At 34.7% G+C, this 18211-nt stretch overlaps 2 protein-coding genes across 3 annotated transcripts; both read left to right on the forward strand.

Moving 5' to 3' along the window:
• The first annotated feature begins 50 nt into the window (after positions 1–50).
• Positions 51–10162, forward strand: LOC123883776 (proline-, glutamic acid- and leucine-rich protein 1). Its single transcript, XM_045932672.1, has 13 exons — positions 51–484; positions 1186–1302; positions 1725–1789; positions 2244–2349; positions 3016–3087; positions 3976–4035; positions 4550–4679; positions 4763–4956; positions 5058–5242; positions 5777–5904; positions 6615–6901; positions 7684–7921; positions 9201–10162. The coding sequence occupies exons 1-13, from the start codon at positions 218–220 to the stop codon at positions 9974–9976; spliced, it is 2625 nt and encodes an 874-aa protein (XP_045788628.1). The 5' UTR covers positions 51–217; the 3' UTR covers positions 9977–10162.
• Positions 10163–12679: 2517 nt separating this feature from the next.
• LOC123884076 (uncharacterized protein At1g51745) lies at positions 12680–18055 on the forward strand. 2 transcript variants are annotated; one of them, XM_045933077.1, is made up of 4 exons: positions 12680–13059; positions 13164–13502; positions 14706–15772; positions 16454–18055. In XM_045933077.1, the coding sequence occupies exons 2-4, from the start codon at positions 13312–13314 to the stop codon at positions 17521–17523; spliced, it is 2328 nt and encodes a 775-aa protein (XP_045789033.1). In that variant the 5' UTR covers positions 12680–13059; positions 13164–13311; the 3' UTR covers positions 17524–18055. The 2 variants fall into 2 exon arrangements, with proteins under 2 accessions (XP_045789033.1, XP_045789034.1); XM_045933078.1 differs by lacking the exon at positions 13164–13502 and having other exon boundaries at positions 12767–13059.
• The last annotated feature ends 156 nt before the right edge of the window (positions 18056–18211 follow it).

Genomic DNA, 18211 nt, shown 5'->3' on the forward strand with positions numbered 1-18211 from the left:
CTTTTTCTCTATAGAAAAACATCGACACGTGGCGTAATTTGGTGTGTAAGATGCATCTGACGGCTGATATTGAGCGATTCTTCAAAGCCCATATTTTCTGACCCGTAAAATTACAGCCCATTGTATTTGTATTTGTATCTTCCCTAACCTTGCATTGCAGCAAAGAAAAAGCACACTCTAAAGGTTGGAACTTGGAACAATCATTGGTGTGTTTACAATGACAACCTTTGACCAATTTCGAGACATGTACGATGTTGCATTCAAACCACGTTTACTCACTACTCTCATTACAGATTATCTCCCTAACCAAAACCATCCTTTTTCCAACCCTTCTCAACTCTCAAAGGTTGTTTCTTTGATCAAAACACACTCTCTTTTATCTGAGTCAGTTACAGAATCTATGGACCCTAAAGCAATTAAAGCTTGGAAATCTTCTGTTACTTCATGGGTCGACCGTGTTTTGCTTCTTGTTTCTAACCATTCGGTAAATTTTGTTACTTTTCGTTATTATGCTTTCTGGGTATTCATTACTTTTGCTTGGAATAGTAGACATTGCTTGTTTGACTGTTTGAGTCTTTTGTTTATGTTTATGGGTATGTTTGGATTAGCACAAACACTTATTATGATAAGCACTTATGTATAAGCTTATGTAAGCTAGTTTTATAGCAAAAGATAAAATAAAGATGAATTATTTTTATATATGCTAGTGGTACGAGGTGTTTTCATGAATTATACTAGAGAATTTATGAAAATAAGTTGATAAAAACTTATGAAAATTGTCATAAGCTGTTTTCATAAGTTCCTACAAACAGTCTCACAAAACTTATGAGAGTAGATAAGTTCAAATAAGTCAAACCTTACGGGTCCTATATACTGTCATAAGTACGAGTGTATACTGTCATAAGTACTCGGAGACTATTTAGGAGAACATATGGAAATTGCTTATGATATGTTTGTTTCAGCTTAGTTCGACAACTTATGAAAATAGCTTATAGTTTATATGAAAATAGCTTATAGTTTATATGAAAACAGTTGTACTTCATTTTATTTGTTGTTATAGAAATAACTTATAAGCACTTATATGATAAGTGCTTATAGTGTAAGTGCGTAATTAAGTTATTTATCAAAATGAAGTTTTTTCACTAAGTTGACTTAATTAACATGGCTGCATTTTCCTGTTTTCAGCCTGATAAACGTTGGGCAGGAATATCTTTGCTAGGGGTTACTTGTGAAGAGTGCAGTTCTGATCGTTTCATAGAATCTTACCTTATGTGGTTCCAGAAGTTGCTTAGTTCTCTGCAGGTAATCAATTTTTTTTTCTTCCTTTTTACATGGCTGTTTATAATATCTTGCTAGCTCTCTTGTATTTTTCCTTTTGGGAATATCTCAAATGTTGCTTAGTGCACATTTATCACACGCTTTGGGTTGTAGATAAATTTTGAGATGAGTAATATCACCTTGTTGATCTAAATTTGGTACATTATCATGCAAACCTTTATCGCAGAAGCCAAATTCGATACTACAGAAATTGACCGTCTTTATCTCTATTTATCTAATGGATATTGTATGCGTCATATTTATGTTTTTTGGAATGCCTAGACGAATCATTTAAACACGGATGTCCCTTAGTTCTTTGGATCTCTAAAAATCAATTTGCAATTTTCTGAAATGAAATATTTACCGTACACAATCTTGACATGTTCCATGATCTTTATATAAAACAGTCACAGGAAGATTCTCACTTAGTGAAGGTGGCTGCATGTGCTTCCATATCTGATCTACTTGCAAGGTTAGATATTTCTTTTCTTACTAAAAGAATGTCCTGTTTATTGATTCAATTAATTATTATTGGAGTATACACTGCATTGTTCTCATGTTTGGTTTGGTACTTATTGATTGAATCCCTTCCTAGATCTATTTCTCTCCCACTCTCCGTGTCCTTGTCTGCACGTGCGTATGCATTGTGCACAATAAGATGAGGTCACCTGTCAAAGCATATTTGATGATCTTGAAAGTAGGTCTATAATGTATCTTATTAACTATGTTGCTTAAATTTGACATTCGACCTTCTTTATTGCAAGCTAAATTTCCGAACTATCATAGGATCTGTTTTGAAAAAACATTACTATAGCGATACATTTAGTCTTAAAGTTAGAATAAGTCCAATACTTATTTTGTTGAATGTTTTCTCTCAGTGTTTTGACCAAAAGATACCTGTATTAAAATTCTTTTATAAATATTAGGTTAAGTGGATTTCCAAAGTTCAAGAAAGATGGGTCTGCTTCCGCTGTGAAAGTTGTTCAGCCTGTTATAAGGATGTTAAATGATGACAACTCAGAGGCAATATGGGTAAGTGATTAATTTGAAGGTTATTGAATTTTCAACTTCTACTCAACATAGACAATGAGAAAGCTTTCATCATGCAATCAATGGAGGCAGATATAGATATTTTTAGTGGATACATATTTTTTCTTATGTTAAAAGCAAAAGCAATAAACTCCAAATTCCTGTAAAATAGTTGAAAGAGGAATTCATGTTTTGAGGTTGCGTTATGTTGTGCTTAGAATTGCATTTAAACATTGATGTAAAACATGTTTATAGATCATAGATAGAATAATTGCTTCATCACATAATGCTTAGATAATATAATAGGAAGTATACACAAACTATTGTAAGTATGCAGCCAATTCATATGGAAGTATTCTTCATTGCTGCATTCGTGTTAATCCACTGCAAATCCCCGTTTCTTATACTCTCTCCGACCATGCATTGGCATATGCCAAGTGACAAAAATATATTGTTCTGAACTTAGCACAAATGATGCTAAACTTAGCAGAAGTGAAGGATAAAAAGTTTATTATTTAGCCCATGCTTGCTGAGTGCAGACAAATCTTTGAATATAGGATTATTTTGTATTCTTTGCATGCTCTTCTTTCTTTGATAATAGACCCCACTCTCTTTGTCATTTGTCATATACCTGCTATTTATTCATTATTCAAATTGTGGCGAATGCAGGAAGCTGCAGTCCATGTGATATGTACCTTGATAACTTCATTCCCATTTTCTATTCAGCGTCATTATGATAGTGTAAGCTTCTCTTTCCCTTGTTGCAAGATTTGTTACATGCTAAATTCATGTATATATAATTAGAAATTTGTTTCTTGTATGAAGTCCACAACTTCCTTTAATACTTATTTAACCAGAACTAGAACTTCAGTTGAAATTTTGCAACAGCATCTCGTTCCTAGAGGTTGAGCATTCCTCAATGGGTGAATGTTACAAAATAAGAGATGCTGTTAGGTTGAGGAAATGCCTCTAAGGAAGCAACATTCACCACACAAATGACATCTACAAAACTGAGCTGATTGCCATCACCCGCATTGAATAAAAGCAGTTCTATATATAATAGAGTAATCAATTTTGAAGATAGAAATAAACTTCTGGACTATCAGGAGTTGTAGTAATTGCAGGATTGACAATGACATTGCAGCACCTTCCAATCGAAACTATACAGACTCTGCATTACTTGGGGCAATAATGAACACCCTAGGCTAATTTAAAGCATGATTTCTGTTAGGTGAACAAGCAGAACTTGGAGAGCTCTTTGTGGTTACCGTTTACTTAAAACTTAAAAGAATCATACAACATACAAGTGAATAGTGATGTGTTATATTTGCATATTTTTGAGACATTGATATTTTTGCCGTTTGTATCTGCATATGAAACTTGTATTGTTGATACAGTTTTCTTATTCAAATTTCAAAGTCTAAGACTCTTTAATGCTTCCCTATGACCTGCATGATTAAAAAACAAGGGCATGGTGTGGTTCCATGTAATATGTACCAGTTTTTCCTGTTGCTTTTATGAGGAAAATGTGCAGGAAAGCATAAAAGTTTTGTTGTTTCTTTTTTTTTAATGGAAAAAGTTTTGTTGTTTCTGTATTCATGGTTTGATGAGTGCTTTGAATTTATGCAGGTTGAATCTGCTATTGCTGTTAAACTTGTGTCTGGAGGCTGCAGTGATGATATGATGAAGGTAATGTGATTATCAAAGTCTTAAGAGCTTCTTTTAGGGTATGTTTGGATTATTGCCATGTTGGCACAAGAGTGGATGGAGGGGGACAAAAAGGGTCTTTGGCTGGACCCAACGAGAGATAATCATATATTAGTACAAAGTTGAAAATAATGTGTTAATTTGTTCTGTAATTTGTTAACACTAAATTCTTGTTACAAATTATATTTGTTCTGTGATGTTTTTCACAAAAACAGAAAGAACTTGAAGTTAATGAAAATTATTTGGGGAGTATAAGCTTTTGGCTTTTAATGTTGGTTTCAGCATTTGATTGTTTTTAGTGAGTTACATTAGTTGAAATCCAATATGTTATGAGCACTCGTTAAGGAGCTTCTTTTCCTCTTGTTTAGAAGGGTGTCTCATCCTTAACATTAGATTCTCAGTTTTGGATGGAAATGTTCTCTGATAAATACAAATAAATATGTTCATAGTCTCATTCTGATGTGTTCTTTCATCTGATTTGCTCTTGTACATCCAGAAACTTGTACATTGCCTTGCATTACTTCCAAAATCAAAAGGAGATGAAGAAAGCTGGTCACTGACAATGCAGAAAATTTTGATTACAATAAATGATCAATTAAATTTGACATTTCAAGGTCTAGAAGATGGTAGGTAGATGTCGGTGTTATGTAGTTCATAAAATCAATTCTTGAAAAGTAGGTCGTGACCATCTCTTTCCAATGCATTGCAGAAACCATTCGAAAGGAGTTCAACGGATTGTTAAGTCAGCCTGGGAAACAACCTCCACCACCTTTAGGAGGCTGTGTTTCAACTGAAGAAGCTAGTAACAACATAACAAAGAGATCTAAACAATCACAAACAGTTAATGTCTCAATACTTATGTCTGGTTGTTGTATGATGCTCACAAATACATATCCAGTTAAGGTACTACTTAATTTATCCCACACATGTTAATTCAGTGAGTTCTGTGAATTCCTCTTAATTTGGTAGAAGAATCATGAAAAGTAATGTGATTTAATTGTTAGGTTAATGTACCTGTGCGCCTATTATTGGTCCTTGCCGAGAGAATTCTGATGGTAAATGGCTCTTTGCCAGAAATGTCATTGCCATTCATGACCGCCAGACAGCAAGAGAATGTTTGTTCAGAACTTCCAGTTTTGCATATGTGTAGTCTGGAATTGCTTACAGCTATTATAAAGGCAACAAGCAGGTATGCCTGCGTGATGTGATATACATATCCCTTCCTTTCAAAAAATAAAAGTTTAAATGAAAGAAAAGGAAATGGCAAATGGGGATTTGTAAAATTAATTGTGAAGTTATAGGATAGGATCCTTGATGTTGTAAATGAGTGTGTTTTGTCTTTTACTTTAATGACAATTATTTCTGATTCCTGTTATAAATATAAATGAATCTTATGTGTACTATCTTGTGATGTCAAATAGCGCCTATAACAATACTATGGCGTAGTGGAATTTGAAAAAATCAATATTGTTCTGTGAAACACTATTTAGTACAAAGTGTTGTCAAATAGCAGTACTATAGTCTTGTAGCGTAGCGAAATTTGAAAATCTGCTGTTTTCCAATTTCTAACATTTGTCCTATCATCTAATAGCTTACCTTGTACTCTTATGGTGTTTCAATCCTGCTCCCATTCACGATTTCCATGTTTCCTCTGATATATGTTTGTGTATTTATTTCTTGAAAGAATACAGAACTCTACTCATTGCCCATATTTGTATTGCAGTCAACTATTACCACACGCTGCCTCTATTGTACGTTTCATTACAAGGTACTTCAAGACATGTGTGCTGCCAGAGTTAAGGATTAAGATCTATTCAATTGCAAAGACTCTGCTCATATCCATGGGTGTTGGTATGTGAAATCTCTTATCGAAGTTCCTTTGTGCTCATAGTTAACCAATAGCGGCGGAGCAGCGGCTGCCCGCTATTCTCTAGCCATAGCATTGTGTATTAAAGAAGTGTCCTTTGGCGGCCCCAATCACCGCCAAATAGCGGCGCTATTGCCTGCACCAGGGGAGGGACTCTTGAAAACCCAAAACACCCTTAAAAGGAGATGTATTTACCTAGAATCCTTTTGCAGTTTCACTTTTATTTTCTATCTAGATGAAAAAGAAAATATACAGTTAGAGAAAGGGAAGATAAATGAACGGGGCTCTAAGGGCATTGGTTAAGGAACCCATAAAAGGAAAATTTGTATTGAAAATATAAGTCAAACACTTCCCAAAGGCAAAAAAGTACATCATTTTCTATGCAACCTCTTTTGATTTCTTAAACAATGCCTTAAGGGCACTTGTTGGCATTTTTTTAATTTTATTTCCATATATTTTTCTATGCTCTCATCATCCTACATCCAATTTCATCTAATAGTATTTATAGTTAATATTCCCCCATAGATTGTTTCGACAACTTTATTCACAGACTGCTTTGGTGGTTATTTCCTCTGCCGGTTCCACTTTTTTGATGCCCTGAATTAGTTTGTTTCCCTTCCCAACTGTTTGACTAAGCTATATATTTAATTTGAATCATAAATGATGAATTTTACTGATTAATTATATTGAACAGGAATGGCTTTATGTCTGTCAAAGGAAGTTGCCAATAATGCTATTGCTGATTTGAGTATCATAGAGAAGAAGAATGGAGGCATGTTGAATGGTTCTACTACAGATGTCTCCACTGTAGCGCCGCTACTGGTAAATAATAAAAAAAGGAAGCACAGCAGTGCGAATGGTTCTCTTCAGGAATATGATGCAAGTGGTGGTTTAGGAGTAGAAGTTCCAAAGAAATGTGCCATGGCTCCAATTTCTCTGAGGGTAGCTGCACTCGAGGCATTAGAGACCCTTATTACTGTGGTATGCATCTTTTGTTTTAAATAACTAATTTTTTTCCCTTCATAAACCTTTTCCTTCCTTTAATGGCTATTTTTCTCATAGTTTTTGTTTTAATTATAGGGTTGGATGGAAAAGGATGAGGAATAATATTTAAGTAAAAGACCGAATAATTGTGACAAAAAAGCCAGTCGGTTGCTCTTTTTTGTACTGATATTTTTACGTAAAAGATGAGTGAAACAAATAGCGTAGAACATCATAAGAAGCTAACGCAATAGCCATCCTAAATTTCTTAATGCAAGTGTAAATGATTGCCGACCTTGCTCCCCTTTTCTTATATACTAACACTGCTCAAATATTCTAGTGCTGTTAGCAATCCCTTTTTTCTTTACGTCTGTAATAAGTTCGGTATCCCCATACTATCTAATATCTATCTGATTAGTTTGAAGATGAAATTCTCCCAAAAATCCATCCATGGGATTCTGCTTAATTTTAAGGGTACATCGAACTGACCCTAGGGGGGGGTTGGGTATCTCAATTTGTTTGATCTAAGGGTTAAAGGGGTTAAGGAGTTAAAAGAAGAGGGTTCAAGTCTTGGTGAAGGAGAAAAAAACACTAATATTAACAACTAATCACTAACTTTGGCCGTTTATAAAAAAGGAGAAAAAACACTGATATTAACAGCTAATTAATAACTTTGGCCGTTTATAAAAAAAAAACTATCGAACTGACCCTTGATAGTGGATATCATTATTTTGTTCTTGATTTTGAATGGCCTGCATAATAGTTTGATTATTTTTTTACAGGCTGGTGCTTTAAAATCAGAACAGTGGAGATCTAAAGTCGATAGTCTTTTGATAGTCGTTGCAATGGAATCTTTCAGAGAAGGTTCATCTAATGAAGAAATAAATGGGTTTCAGAAAAAGGATCCTGCTGCAACTGCCGCAGATTTGCAAATTGCTGCATTGCGTGCTCTTTTGGCTTCTTTTCTTTCTGTGTCACGGCCCCCATATTTATCACAAGGCCTTGAACTTTTCCGAAGAGGTACTTCTATTATCAATATGACCTTTTTTTCTTGATATTTCTGTCCCTTTTGATGATTTACTTTAGCAGTAGTTAAATATTGGATTTCATGCATGTAAATAAGAGATCATGATAGTCATTATGAGTATTGATTGTTTTCTATGATTTGAAATCTGATCATTATTGTTACAAGATGCATAGAGTTTTAATAATGTTCACAATTGGTGTTGAGATTGTTGGGAAGTATCACTTGTTTAAGGGCTTTATTTTTGCAATCAATAATTACACATTTATTTGTATATAATTTTTATTTATTTTCACAATTGAGTATATATAACATGAGTTACAATCTTTAAGTTCAAGAAGTTAGGAAAACTGGAAAATAATTTTATGCAAATAAAATCCTAATGTTAAACAGCAAATATAGTAATATACAGTCCCTAAATTGGTGATCCTTACATAACTTTCCCTCAAGTTGAAGTATATACAAATCATATGCATTGGACTTGTTATTTTGTTATTGATAATGTGGTTATAAGGATCCCAATGAGGGTTTGTAAGGCTATCTGCAAGCTGGTCACTCGGGTAAACTTGATAGCAATTTGGCTTGAAAAAGAACTTTTGTAGATAAAGTGAAATTCAATTTTCTATATGTTTGGCTCTCTTATGGAAGATTAAATTTGAGTTGATATGTAAATCTATTCTCACAGTATAGCTTAATATGATTAACATTTCCAAATTTTGGTTCATGATACAATTGTTTACCCATTTCCATAGCCCTATATTAAGCCTCCACATTAGATCTTGCAACTGCATTTTGCTTTTACCTTTTCATGTTGCAAGTTACCACCAACAAAAATACGATATCACGTTGTTTTGAAATACATAAAATCACTGTGTTACCTCATGTTTAGAGAGAAGCTGCTACGATGTGGTCAGAGGTATCTTGACCCTTTACCAAACATGCTAGTCTTTCTGTTGCATTTGTCTCGCAGTTGTTGGCCTCACCAGTTACCATGACTTTACTGACCAGTCGGGGTTTCAAAACATTGAGTTTGCACAATGAAGTTAAACTATGAGGTTTGGAAAAATGGATGGGATGTGGTAGATAGCTCTAAGATATTTTAATATTTGAGCATGAGTGTTTTGAATAATATAAATTGATTAGTTTCTCTCGATGTAAACTGCCACTTTTCAGTCATTTTCAGTTTTATTATTGAATATAGAGTTATCAAATAAAAAATAGCATTTAAACCTTCCTCATGCTCATACCTACAACATTAAATTTATGTCATTGCAGGAAAACAACAAACTGGAACAAAGCTTGCCGAGTTCTGTGCCCATGCTATGTTAGCCTTGGAAGTGCTTATACATCCTAGGGCACTTCCGTTGGTAGATTATATCCCTCCAAACAATGATACTTATGATGAAGCTCAGTTCAGTTTCCGAGATGAATATGTTAGCCGGAACCACACTACTCCATTTGGTTTGCCTCAAACAGAACCTCCTAACTGTGTTAATAATATGTTTGCCAACTATTTGGCAAATGGTGATGATGAGATGGGTGGGCTATGGAAGGAAAATATGAAAGAAACCAAAGAGTCTTCTCAAATGGCAACATCCCTGCCTTCTAGCACTGACATCCAAGAAAGGAATGACATGGTATCTGAGACTGCCACAAATGCAGATTTTGAGATGAGAACCGTCGAGACTGAAACCATATTAAAGTCAGATCATCTGGGAGAATCTGTCAAGCAAATTCAAGAACCCATTCAAGAACCCGTCTCCGTGGCAAGCAATCCAGCGGTCATTGACATTCATGGTGATGCAGCTACATCTACTGATATCGAGCCGGACAGGATTGTTTCAGACAGCACCATACCTCATAATGAAGCCAACAATTTGGAATTGGCTTCCCCAAGCAAAAGTCCAGTGCAGGCATCAGACACAAAGTTGGTTCAGCAATTTGCATTTGATCTAAATTATGGCAATTCAGTAGATGGTGATGATGATGATGATGATTCTTTTCCTGACATTGTGGATGGAGACCCTGATTCTGATTCCGATTCCGAGTAAGGGGAAAGGGGAAAAAATTTCAGTTTCTTTTTACTTAAAGCACAATTGAGGTAGTAATTTCTGTAACTGTAAAGATTTATTCCAGAATAATATTTATTCTATTTCCTTATATATGTTTTCCTTAGGTAATGCTGTATGCAACATTTTTGACCGAACAAAAATATATTTAAGATTTTGAGATGAGAACTATCTTTAGTTTTTGGTACTCTTTAAATGCCTCAGAAGTTGATAGTGATAGCCAGTGCAGGGTCACCTTTCTCTTGCCTTGTTTTTGCAAAAATATCTCTTGCCTTGGACAAATTAAGTAGTAAGGGACAGGACAAAAACAAGATTTTTTGTTCGTCATTAAATCACAGGACAACTTTTTGTCCACAGTACAAACTATTAAAAATACGAAAATACTCATTTTATTTTCGAAATATAAAAATATTATCACCGCATATCTCTCCGGTACAGTTTTGTCATGTGTTGTATTATCTTGTTCTGTCATGTACTATTTTGTCTAGGTCTTGTTGTTTTACGAATTAAACGCACCCTTTAGTTTCCGTTTCTACTAGTAAAACAATTTATCTCAACAAACATTCATGGCAAACCCAGTGTTTCATCTATTTTAATATTTTCAATTTTTCTATGATCTTTAAATTTATCAAGATGAGTTAGAATAGCCAACCTTTTAGAAAGTCGTGAAATGCAAAATGAGAAATTAAGAAATAAAGAAGATGAAATATTGAAGAAATATTGAAGTGTGCAGGCGAAGAATAAGGCTCTTGTTTGTAAAATTAAGCTACAAGCTAGTTGATGGCTAAAAAATTATCTTATAAAATAGTTGATGATTAATAGTTTATAGTTGAAAAATTAATCTATTAAAATTAAAGTGTTTAATAAATTTAACTATGGTAGATATAAAATAACATAAGAATACATGGTTATTTAATTTTAAATATATTTATTTTAAACATATAAAAAAAAATTAAAATACAAAAAAAAAAAATCCAAGTAATTCAATCCAATCTCTTTTCTTCTTCTTTTTTTTTTTCCTCACTTTTCTCCTTCCATTTTCTTTACTCCTTGTGGGTGTTCTGTTTTAAGTTGATGGGTGTCTCATAACAACTTTGTTAGGGACTGATATTGAGGTGATGTTAGCAATTCCTAATACTATGTTGGAAGAGATAAGCAAGCACCAAGCATCCACATGAATAGCTATAGGTACTTACTAAGCACTTTTCATTAGGGCAAAGTAAATGCGAGTACTTATTTTAGACGTATTAGTGTTACATTAAGCACCCTATTTCTTTTGGGATGTCAGTCAATTTTTAATAAAATATACTTTTTAGAATTTTTTTTAAAGAGTTGTTGTGTTGAATTGATAGATTGTTTATTTCTTATTAAAAAAATATAAGTAAATGATGTCTACACGTAAAATGCAGATAAATACCAAAGTGGAGAGTTGTGAATGCTCTTGTAGAATGCACATTCACTTTACATAAAGGTTATCATGCTTGAACACTTAGTACGAGAAGAAGGAGGTTATGTTTAACATGCACTTTTGAGTTTCAATTGGTGGGTAGAGTTCCACAAAGGATTAAAGAAGCAACAAATATAAAATAATAAGGTTAAAAATGCGAGGAAAAAAAATGAAAAACTATAAGTTATAAGCTCAAACGCTACTTAAACTTTTTACCTTCTCAAAAAAAGCTATAAACTAGCGAAAAAAGTCTTTTACCAAATTTTTTCAAACAAGCTTATGTTATAAGCAAGCTTGTTAATGTTACCAAACGAACACTAAGGATACATGTACGAGGAAATATAAATAAATATTCGTTCACTTTCGTAAAAAGAAAATGTATTGATTCAAATAACTGGTCTTTTAAGTATATGGTAAGATAGTTAATGAATTAAGATTACCTAATAACCGGTCTTTTAAGCGTATGGTAAAAGATATGATGAATTTGGATTGCCTTTATTTGACAATTCCACGCATTCACACAGACAAGACATTGATGGTTGTTGGATCAATATCAGACGATCGATATTTCAATACAAATTTTAGAAACTTGAAATTTAGTCGTTCAATCTCAATAAAATGACCACTAATATACAAACTGCATGAGATTGTCGACCGCACACAATCTAAATCCAAACTTAATGATAAGTATGAAAGAACACTTATTAATCTCTAACCTTAATTGAGGAAACCCTAAAAAAAGAAAAAAAAGTTCATTCATTGAACGATATACACTGCATAAAAATAAAAACAAGTTAAAGGAAAAAACCACTTCTTTAATTAAGTAATTCTTGTCAAATAATTAATGAGATTCAACTAAAGATAAATCGTGTTTGATTCCTACATAAAACATTTATTTTTGTTGAAGACTCGTGCTTGAATCCGACATAAAACAATTATCAAATTAATTTTAGCTACTTTTTGACCGAACTTTAAGAATTAGAGTTTGCTCTACTTATGTCTTCTTCATTTTTTATCCATTTACGGAAGATGAACACAAATAGTAAATTAGTGAGATCTATTTTAATAAATAAATCTCATTAATCTATCATTTATGTTTATATATCTTTCTTGTAAATGAACAACTAAAGAGTAAATAAATGAAGCAAATTCAAACTCGAACATCAAATTATCGAAAAGTCTTTTACTCTGACAAAATTACCGAGACCCTTTTACCCTGAAAAGTGCAAACATAGAGTAGATCACATCTCATTACCTCCCTCCATGTTTCTAATGTACCTACCTATAAGCCTAAAGATACCATAAGTTTCTTTTTGATCCAAACAGAGCACATAAACTCTCTCTCTCATATTTCAGAACCACTTCTCACTCCCCTCTTTCTCTCCACACTCTTTCCCTCCACTCACTCTCAGGTGTCTCTGTACCCTCTCCGTGTACCACGGTGACTTCACCATCTTCACCTGAAATCACACCACAAACAAACTCCAACACACAGAACAGAACCAAACTGTACCAGTAAAAATGTCAAAAAAAGCACTGAAATAGACCCTTTTTTTTCTCCTTCTGCAACTCTCCTCCTAGATCTTCTGCTTCATCACTTCACAACCCCTTTGACTAGGTTCAATATTTTTTCAACCCTTTTATTTTCAGCCTTTTTTTTTTGCATGCACTATTGATAAATATTCAATCTTTGATAATTTTTTGATGTTTTTTCTGTTTTAGGTTTAAAGGGGTTGTGTTGTTTCATCTAAAAGTGAAAACTTTGAGCTGTTTCTGAACTTGGGTTGTTCAGCAATGAAGGTTTAAGAATTTGTGGATTGATTTTTTTGTTTTGTTTTTGGGATTGTGTTTTTTTGTGTGTGTTGGTAAAATGGGTAGTTCTGGAGAGTCTAACATCAATGGAATAAATGCTTCTGTGGGTGGTTTGGTTTGGGTTCGACGGCGAAATGGGTCGTGGTGGCCTGGTCGAATAATGAGTCTTGATGAATTGTCTGAGGGTTGTTTGGTTTCTCCAAGATCGGGTACTCCTGTTAAGTTGTTAGGTCGTGACGATGCTAGTGTGTAAGTGTTTCTTCTTGTTCTTTGATTTTTGCTGTTATTTATATGGTTGATAGTTTGTGATTTTATCCTTATGATTGTTAATTTTGAGGTTAAGGCTGTGTTTGAGAGTTAAGAGGGATTTAAGATGGAAGGGAGGGGTATCCCTCACTTTGTTTGGATTTCAAAACCCCTTTAATTGGAGTATTAAAAGAAGCTATGGAGAAGGGTTTTGGAGGGTTTTTAAAAAATCTCCCAAACAAGGGAAGAGCTTGTCATTAAACCCCCTCCCAAACAAAACTTTGTGTTTGTCTATTTGTTCGGTTTGATGTGAAGTAGTTTTGTAGGTAGCGGATATGGTGGAAAGCCAATAAATTGCAATAGAAACGCAATTGTGGCCTATTTCGGTTGTAGAAAATCCACTGTGGCCACCATTTAACAATAATGGTGTGAAGAGAGGAGGAATGGGGAATGGAGGAGTTGGTTTTGGCATAATAGGAAGCTATGCTTTTAATAATTTTTGATATGTTTCTCTAAATATCTTTTTCTTATATCTTTCATTCTGCCAATACACCTTAATTTGATTTTGCTGTAACTAAATGATGCTGGCTTGTTCTTCTCGAAGTTTTAGGATGTTTCTGTAGCTGTATGAAGTATGATGCTTGCTTGATCATTAAAATGCTATTTTCACAGCACACAATGGATTGTTATATCTGAAACAACCTTTTCACTAACTTTAATCAGATGTTGGTTTATACTAATATTGTGGAACCTATTTATAAAAGTGATTTTACATACATGTTTTGGTTTTCTGGTTTATATTGTTGGAGCTACTGTGGGATGGAATTGTTTTCTCAGTATCTTAATCATGATCACACATCTTCAATAGAAGGGATGCCCTTGTTTTATGTTTTCTGAGATATTAGCAAACTTTACAGCCACTGAGCCATGGAGCCTTGCTCTTAAATTGAATACTATCGGCATCTCTTTGTTTCTTCAAAAATATGATTGGAGCTTTTTTCTTTTTACTATTTGGTCAACTGTTTGATATGAACCGTTGTTGTTGAGAAATTTGTTTGGGTTATTTTGTATTATTGCACTTGTACGCAATAACTTAATTAGATAAGAATACCGACGTGGATTCTTGTATTTGTTTGTTGTTTGAGGTGTTAAAGCTTATTTATGTTTGCATAAGGTTTGATTTTGGAAAAACTTCTTGTGGTGCAGGGATTGGTATAATCTTGAAAAATCAAAGCGGGTAAAAGCTTTTCGTTGCGTAGAGTATGCTGATTGCATTGAGAAGGCGAAGGCATCTGCTGCTGGTTTAGGCAAGAAGGCGGTGAAATATGCTCGAAGGGAAGATGCTATTCTTCATGCTCTTGAGCTAGAGAGCGCTTACCTGGACAAGGTACCCTTACCTTTATGCTCCAGATCAGATAAATCTGGCAGCGAACATGGTGAATCGGCTGGAGGATTACCCAGTATGTCCAATTCTGGTGATGGCAATGAGGATGTGACTGATGATTTGAGTGACTCTGAAGACAATTCTAATTCAGCTCCAGAATTGTCACAATCTGGTATATCTTTTGAAGAACCTAATCATAACGGTTCTTTAAAGATTCAACCTATGCAGGGAAGGAGGAGGAGAACACCTAATGATTCAGAAGACGATGGAACTGAAGGAGTGAAGCGAATGAGAGGACTTGAGGACCTCGGCATTGGTGTGGTGTCGAAGAGAAAGGGTCAGAGTTCAGAAAGTCCAACCGAGATAGCTCAGCATGTCAGTGCTTCCCTCAACGACTCAATCACCGGGAATGGCCTGGCGAATGGAACTTCTGTAAATGGTGTTAAGGCTTATTCTTCTCTGAAAAGGAAGAGATCACAAGTGGCAAATGCTCATGAACTCTTGAAAAGAAAAAATCGACGCCGGCCTTTGACAAAGGTTTTAGAGAGTACTGTCATGGTATCAGTTCCTGTCACTTGTGATCAGCTTCCCGGTTCAAGAAGTTCTCCACCATGCGGGATAACTGATGGAAAGATTTCAGTATTAGAATCTACTGATTCAAAGAAAAGTTCTGCAATGGAAATCAACAATTCAGATAGTGCTACCGAGGCTGCTTGTGAGAATGCAACTTCATTAACTGTTCATGACCAGGGTAGTAATTTTCCCCAAGTCGATCACAAGGTCAAGGAGAATGAAACTTCGGAAATACCAGGGCTAGCTGTCAATGATTCTTCTGATATGTTATTTGATGTGCCATTTGTTGGGATAGAGGAGGAGAAACTCACTCCAGGTACACTAGACCATGATTTACGTGTCTTCTACTCTTCTATATCTGAAATGCTTTACGGTTCATTTTCATCCCTTTTAGCTTGCAAATAACGATTTTCCTTCCCCTCGCATTTACTAACTTTGCCTTTTGGTTTCATGTTAGATTTATGTGTTTACTGTAATACTGTTTAGTTTGGTGTGTTGCATATACATGTAAAATAGTTCATGAACTGCTTAAAACATAACATGGCTTTATGAATCATACATCATGATTTGTAACAGTTGAATGAGGTAATTTGAGGCATGGCTTTATGAACAACTTCAATGGAAAGATAAAAACGTACAATATGCAGCCCTTCAATTTTTCACCTGAGCAAGTTGCATTTATGTTACTTTGCTGCAGAAGAAAACTCATCTGAAGTACATAATTTGCCCCCTTCCCCATTGAGATCGTTACCTGATCTTTTTTGTTGTTGTTGTGGTTGTGGTTATTACTTTTTTGTGTTCCAATAGTAGTGTGCAAAACTGATTGTTTAAAGTTTCTTCTTCGAGTTCTAGGTGTGGAGTAAGCATAATTGTTGTAATTGTCTATGTGAAGGTTTTCCTTTCCAAAGTTTGATTATATTTCTTCTATGTTGCATCTGGTTAGCTATACATATGCTGGATAATTACCTCACATTATTGTTGTAATTTCTTCTGTTAGGTTTGTCACCCACACTTGTTTCTTGCTCATCCGGCATGCCTCAAGTTAGTGCATTGGAACAACAATCTTGTCAAGCTAATCAATCAGAAGCTTTTCCATTGAGAAATGGGTTTAAGAATGAATCTGGTAGTACCAGTTCAGCTGTTGGTCACGATATTGTTGGCGATGGAGTAGAAAAAGATAGTTCAAAGTGGCAGTCAAAAGGAAAGAGAAATTTAAGACATACAAGTAAAAATGGAAAACAAGTCTCGAGAAAGTATATTGGAATGGATGGCGAATCCAAAGCTTATTTAACAGGAACAAGGAACTCAGATCGATTCTGTGAAGGTGCCGGTCAGAAACAGAAAATTGAATGGAATGTCACGGGTGTATCCAATGCCTCGTATAATTGTACTTCTCAAATCAAGTGCAAGCCGGTTGCTGAAGGTCAAGCAGAAGGGTTTCAGGACTTGATCAAGATTGTCAGGGGTACAGCAGCAGAACCACCTCAGAGATCACTCCCTTATCGCCAGTCACGCTTCACCCTTAACTCCAGATACGAAGTGCCAGATTTTCCTGGAAGAAACTGTACTGATGGAACATTATACAATGTTAAACTAGAAGCTAAATCCAGCTATCGGCCACAACATGTTCCTTTAGTTTCTCTTATGAGTAAATTAAATAGCAAAGCCATTATTGGACACCCTTTGACAGTTGATGTATTGGAGGATGGTCACTGCGATAAAATGTTGGGCGGCAGTGGAGGCGACGTTGAAGTTGGTGATATTTATTGTGCCGCGAAGCCAAAACCAGTAACCAGAAGAGTACCTTCTAAGAAATCACGTTTTTCACGTAGGAAATCTTCAAAGTCAAAGAAATCTGGGCTGTTGAATAAAAAAATCCGGAAGTTGTCCTCATTGACAGGTCACAGACAGTCAGAAGAGGAGAAAAAACCAGTGGTAGATAAGCTTAAGGGTCCTGTTATAGCTTGTATTCCTCTTACAATAGTATTCAGTAGGATACATGAGGCAGTGAGCGGTCAGGCAAGGTCGACACACCGTGCAGTATCAGCAACCAACAACAACCCATGAAATCAGTTATTGGGGGAATGGTTTTACAACAAAAGGATGGTGCAGAGAATTGTTACTTTGGTACTTTTAAGAGATTTTGGTTAGAAAATGATAATATATTTACTTTTAACTTTGTGCACAGTTTGCAGCACCATCACACATTCTGCCATGAAGGTTGATAAATCTTCTGTACAATTTTCAAGACATTTTTATGTAGAAGTGGTAGGAGTTTTAATCACATGAGCCTTCTCTTGGCTCTGTAAATAACGTAACATTGAATGAGAGGTAAAGATGGTTGGTTATTAGGTATTTAACCTGATATTGGGTTTGTTAAACAGTAATGAATCTGGTTGTTTGAGTCAGTAACTCTAAACATTGCACTCTTATTCCAAAGTCTCCTCTACAAAGGCTAAAACAAAATTGTAATTGTGAGTGGGTCACCATTTCAGTTTTGTATTGTATGGAACCTTGTAATGCCATAGATACATATACAGATTGTCAAGAATATTATCATTTTTGTTTTATTTTGTATGTTTACTTTATTAGCTTCAAATATTTGAGTATTTACTTTATCTTTTTAAATAGTTTTATACAAATATTGAAATAGTTTATTTTAGTTTGTTGAAGTTTTTGTCAAAATAAGAGTATCAATATAGGCTCATGGTAGCTGTGTGTAGTATATATTTGGCTCTCCAAATTTTACACTTAG

This window comes from Trifolium pratense, linkage group LG5, assembly GCF_020283565.1.
Source record: "Trifolium pratense cultivar HEN17-A07 linkage group LG5, ARS_RC_1.1, whole genome shotgun sequence".
Taxonomy (NCBI): Eukaryota; Viridiplantae; Streptophyta; class Magnoliopsida; order Fabales; family Fabaceae; genus Trifolium; species Trifolium pratense.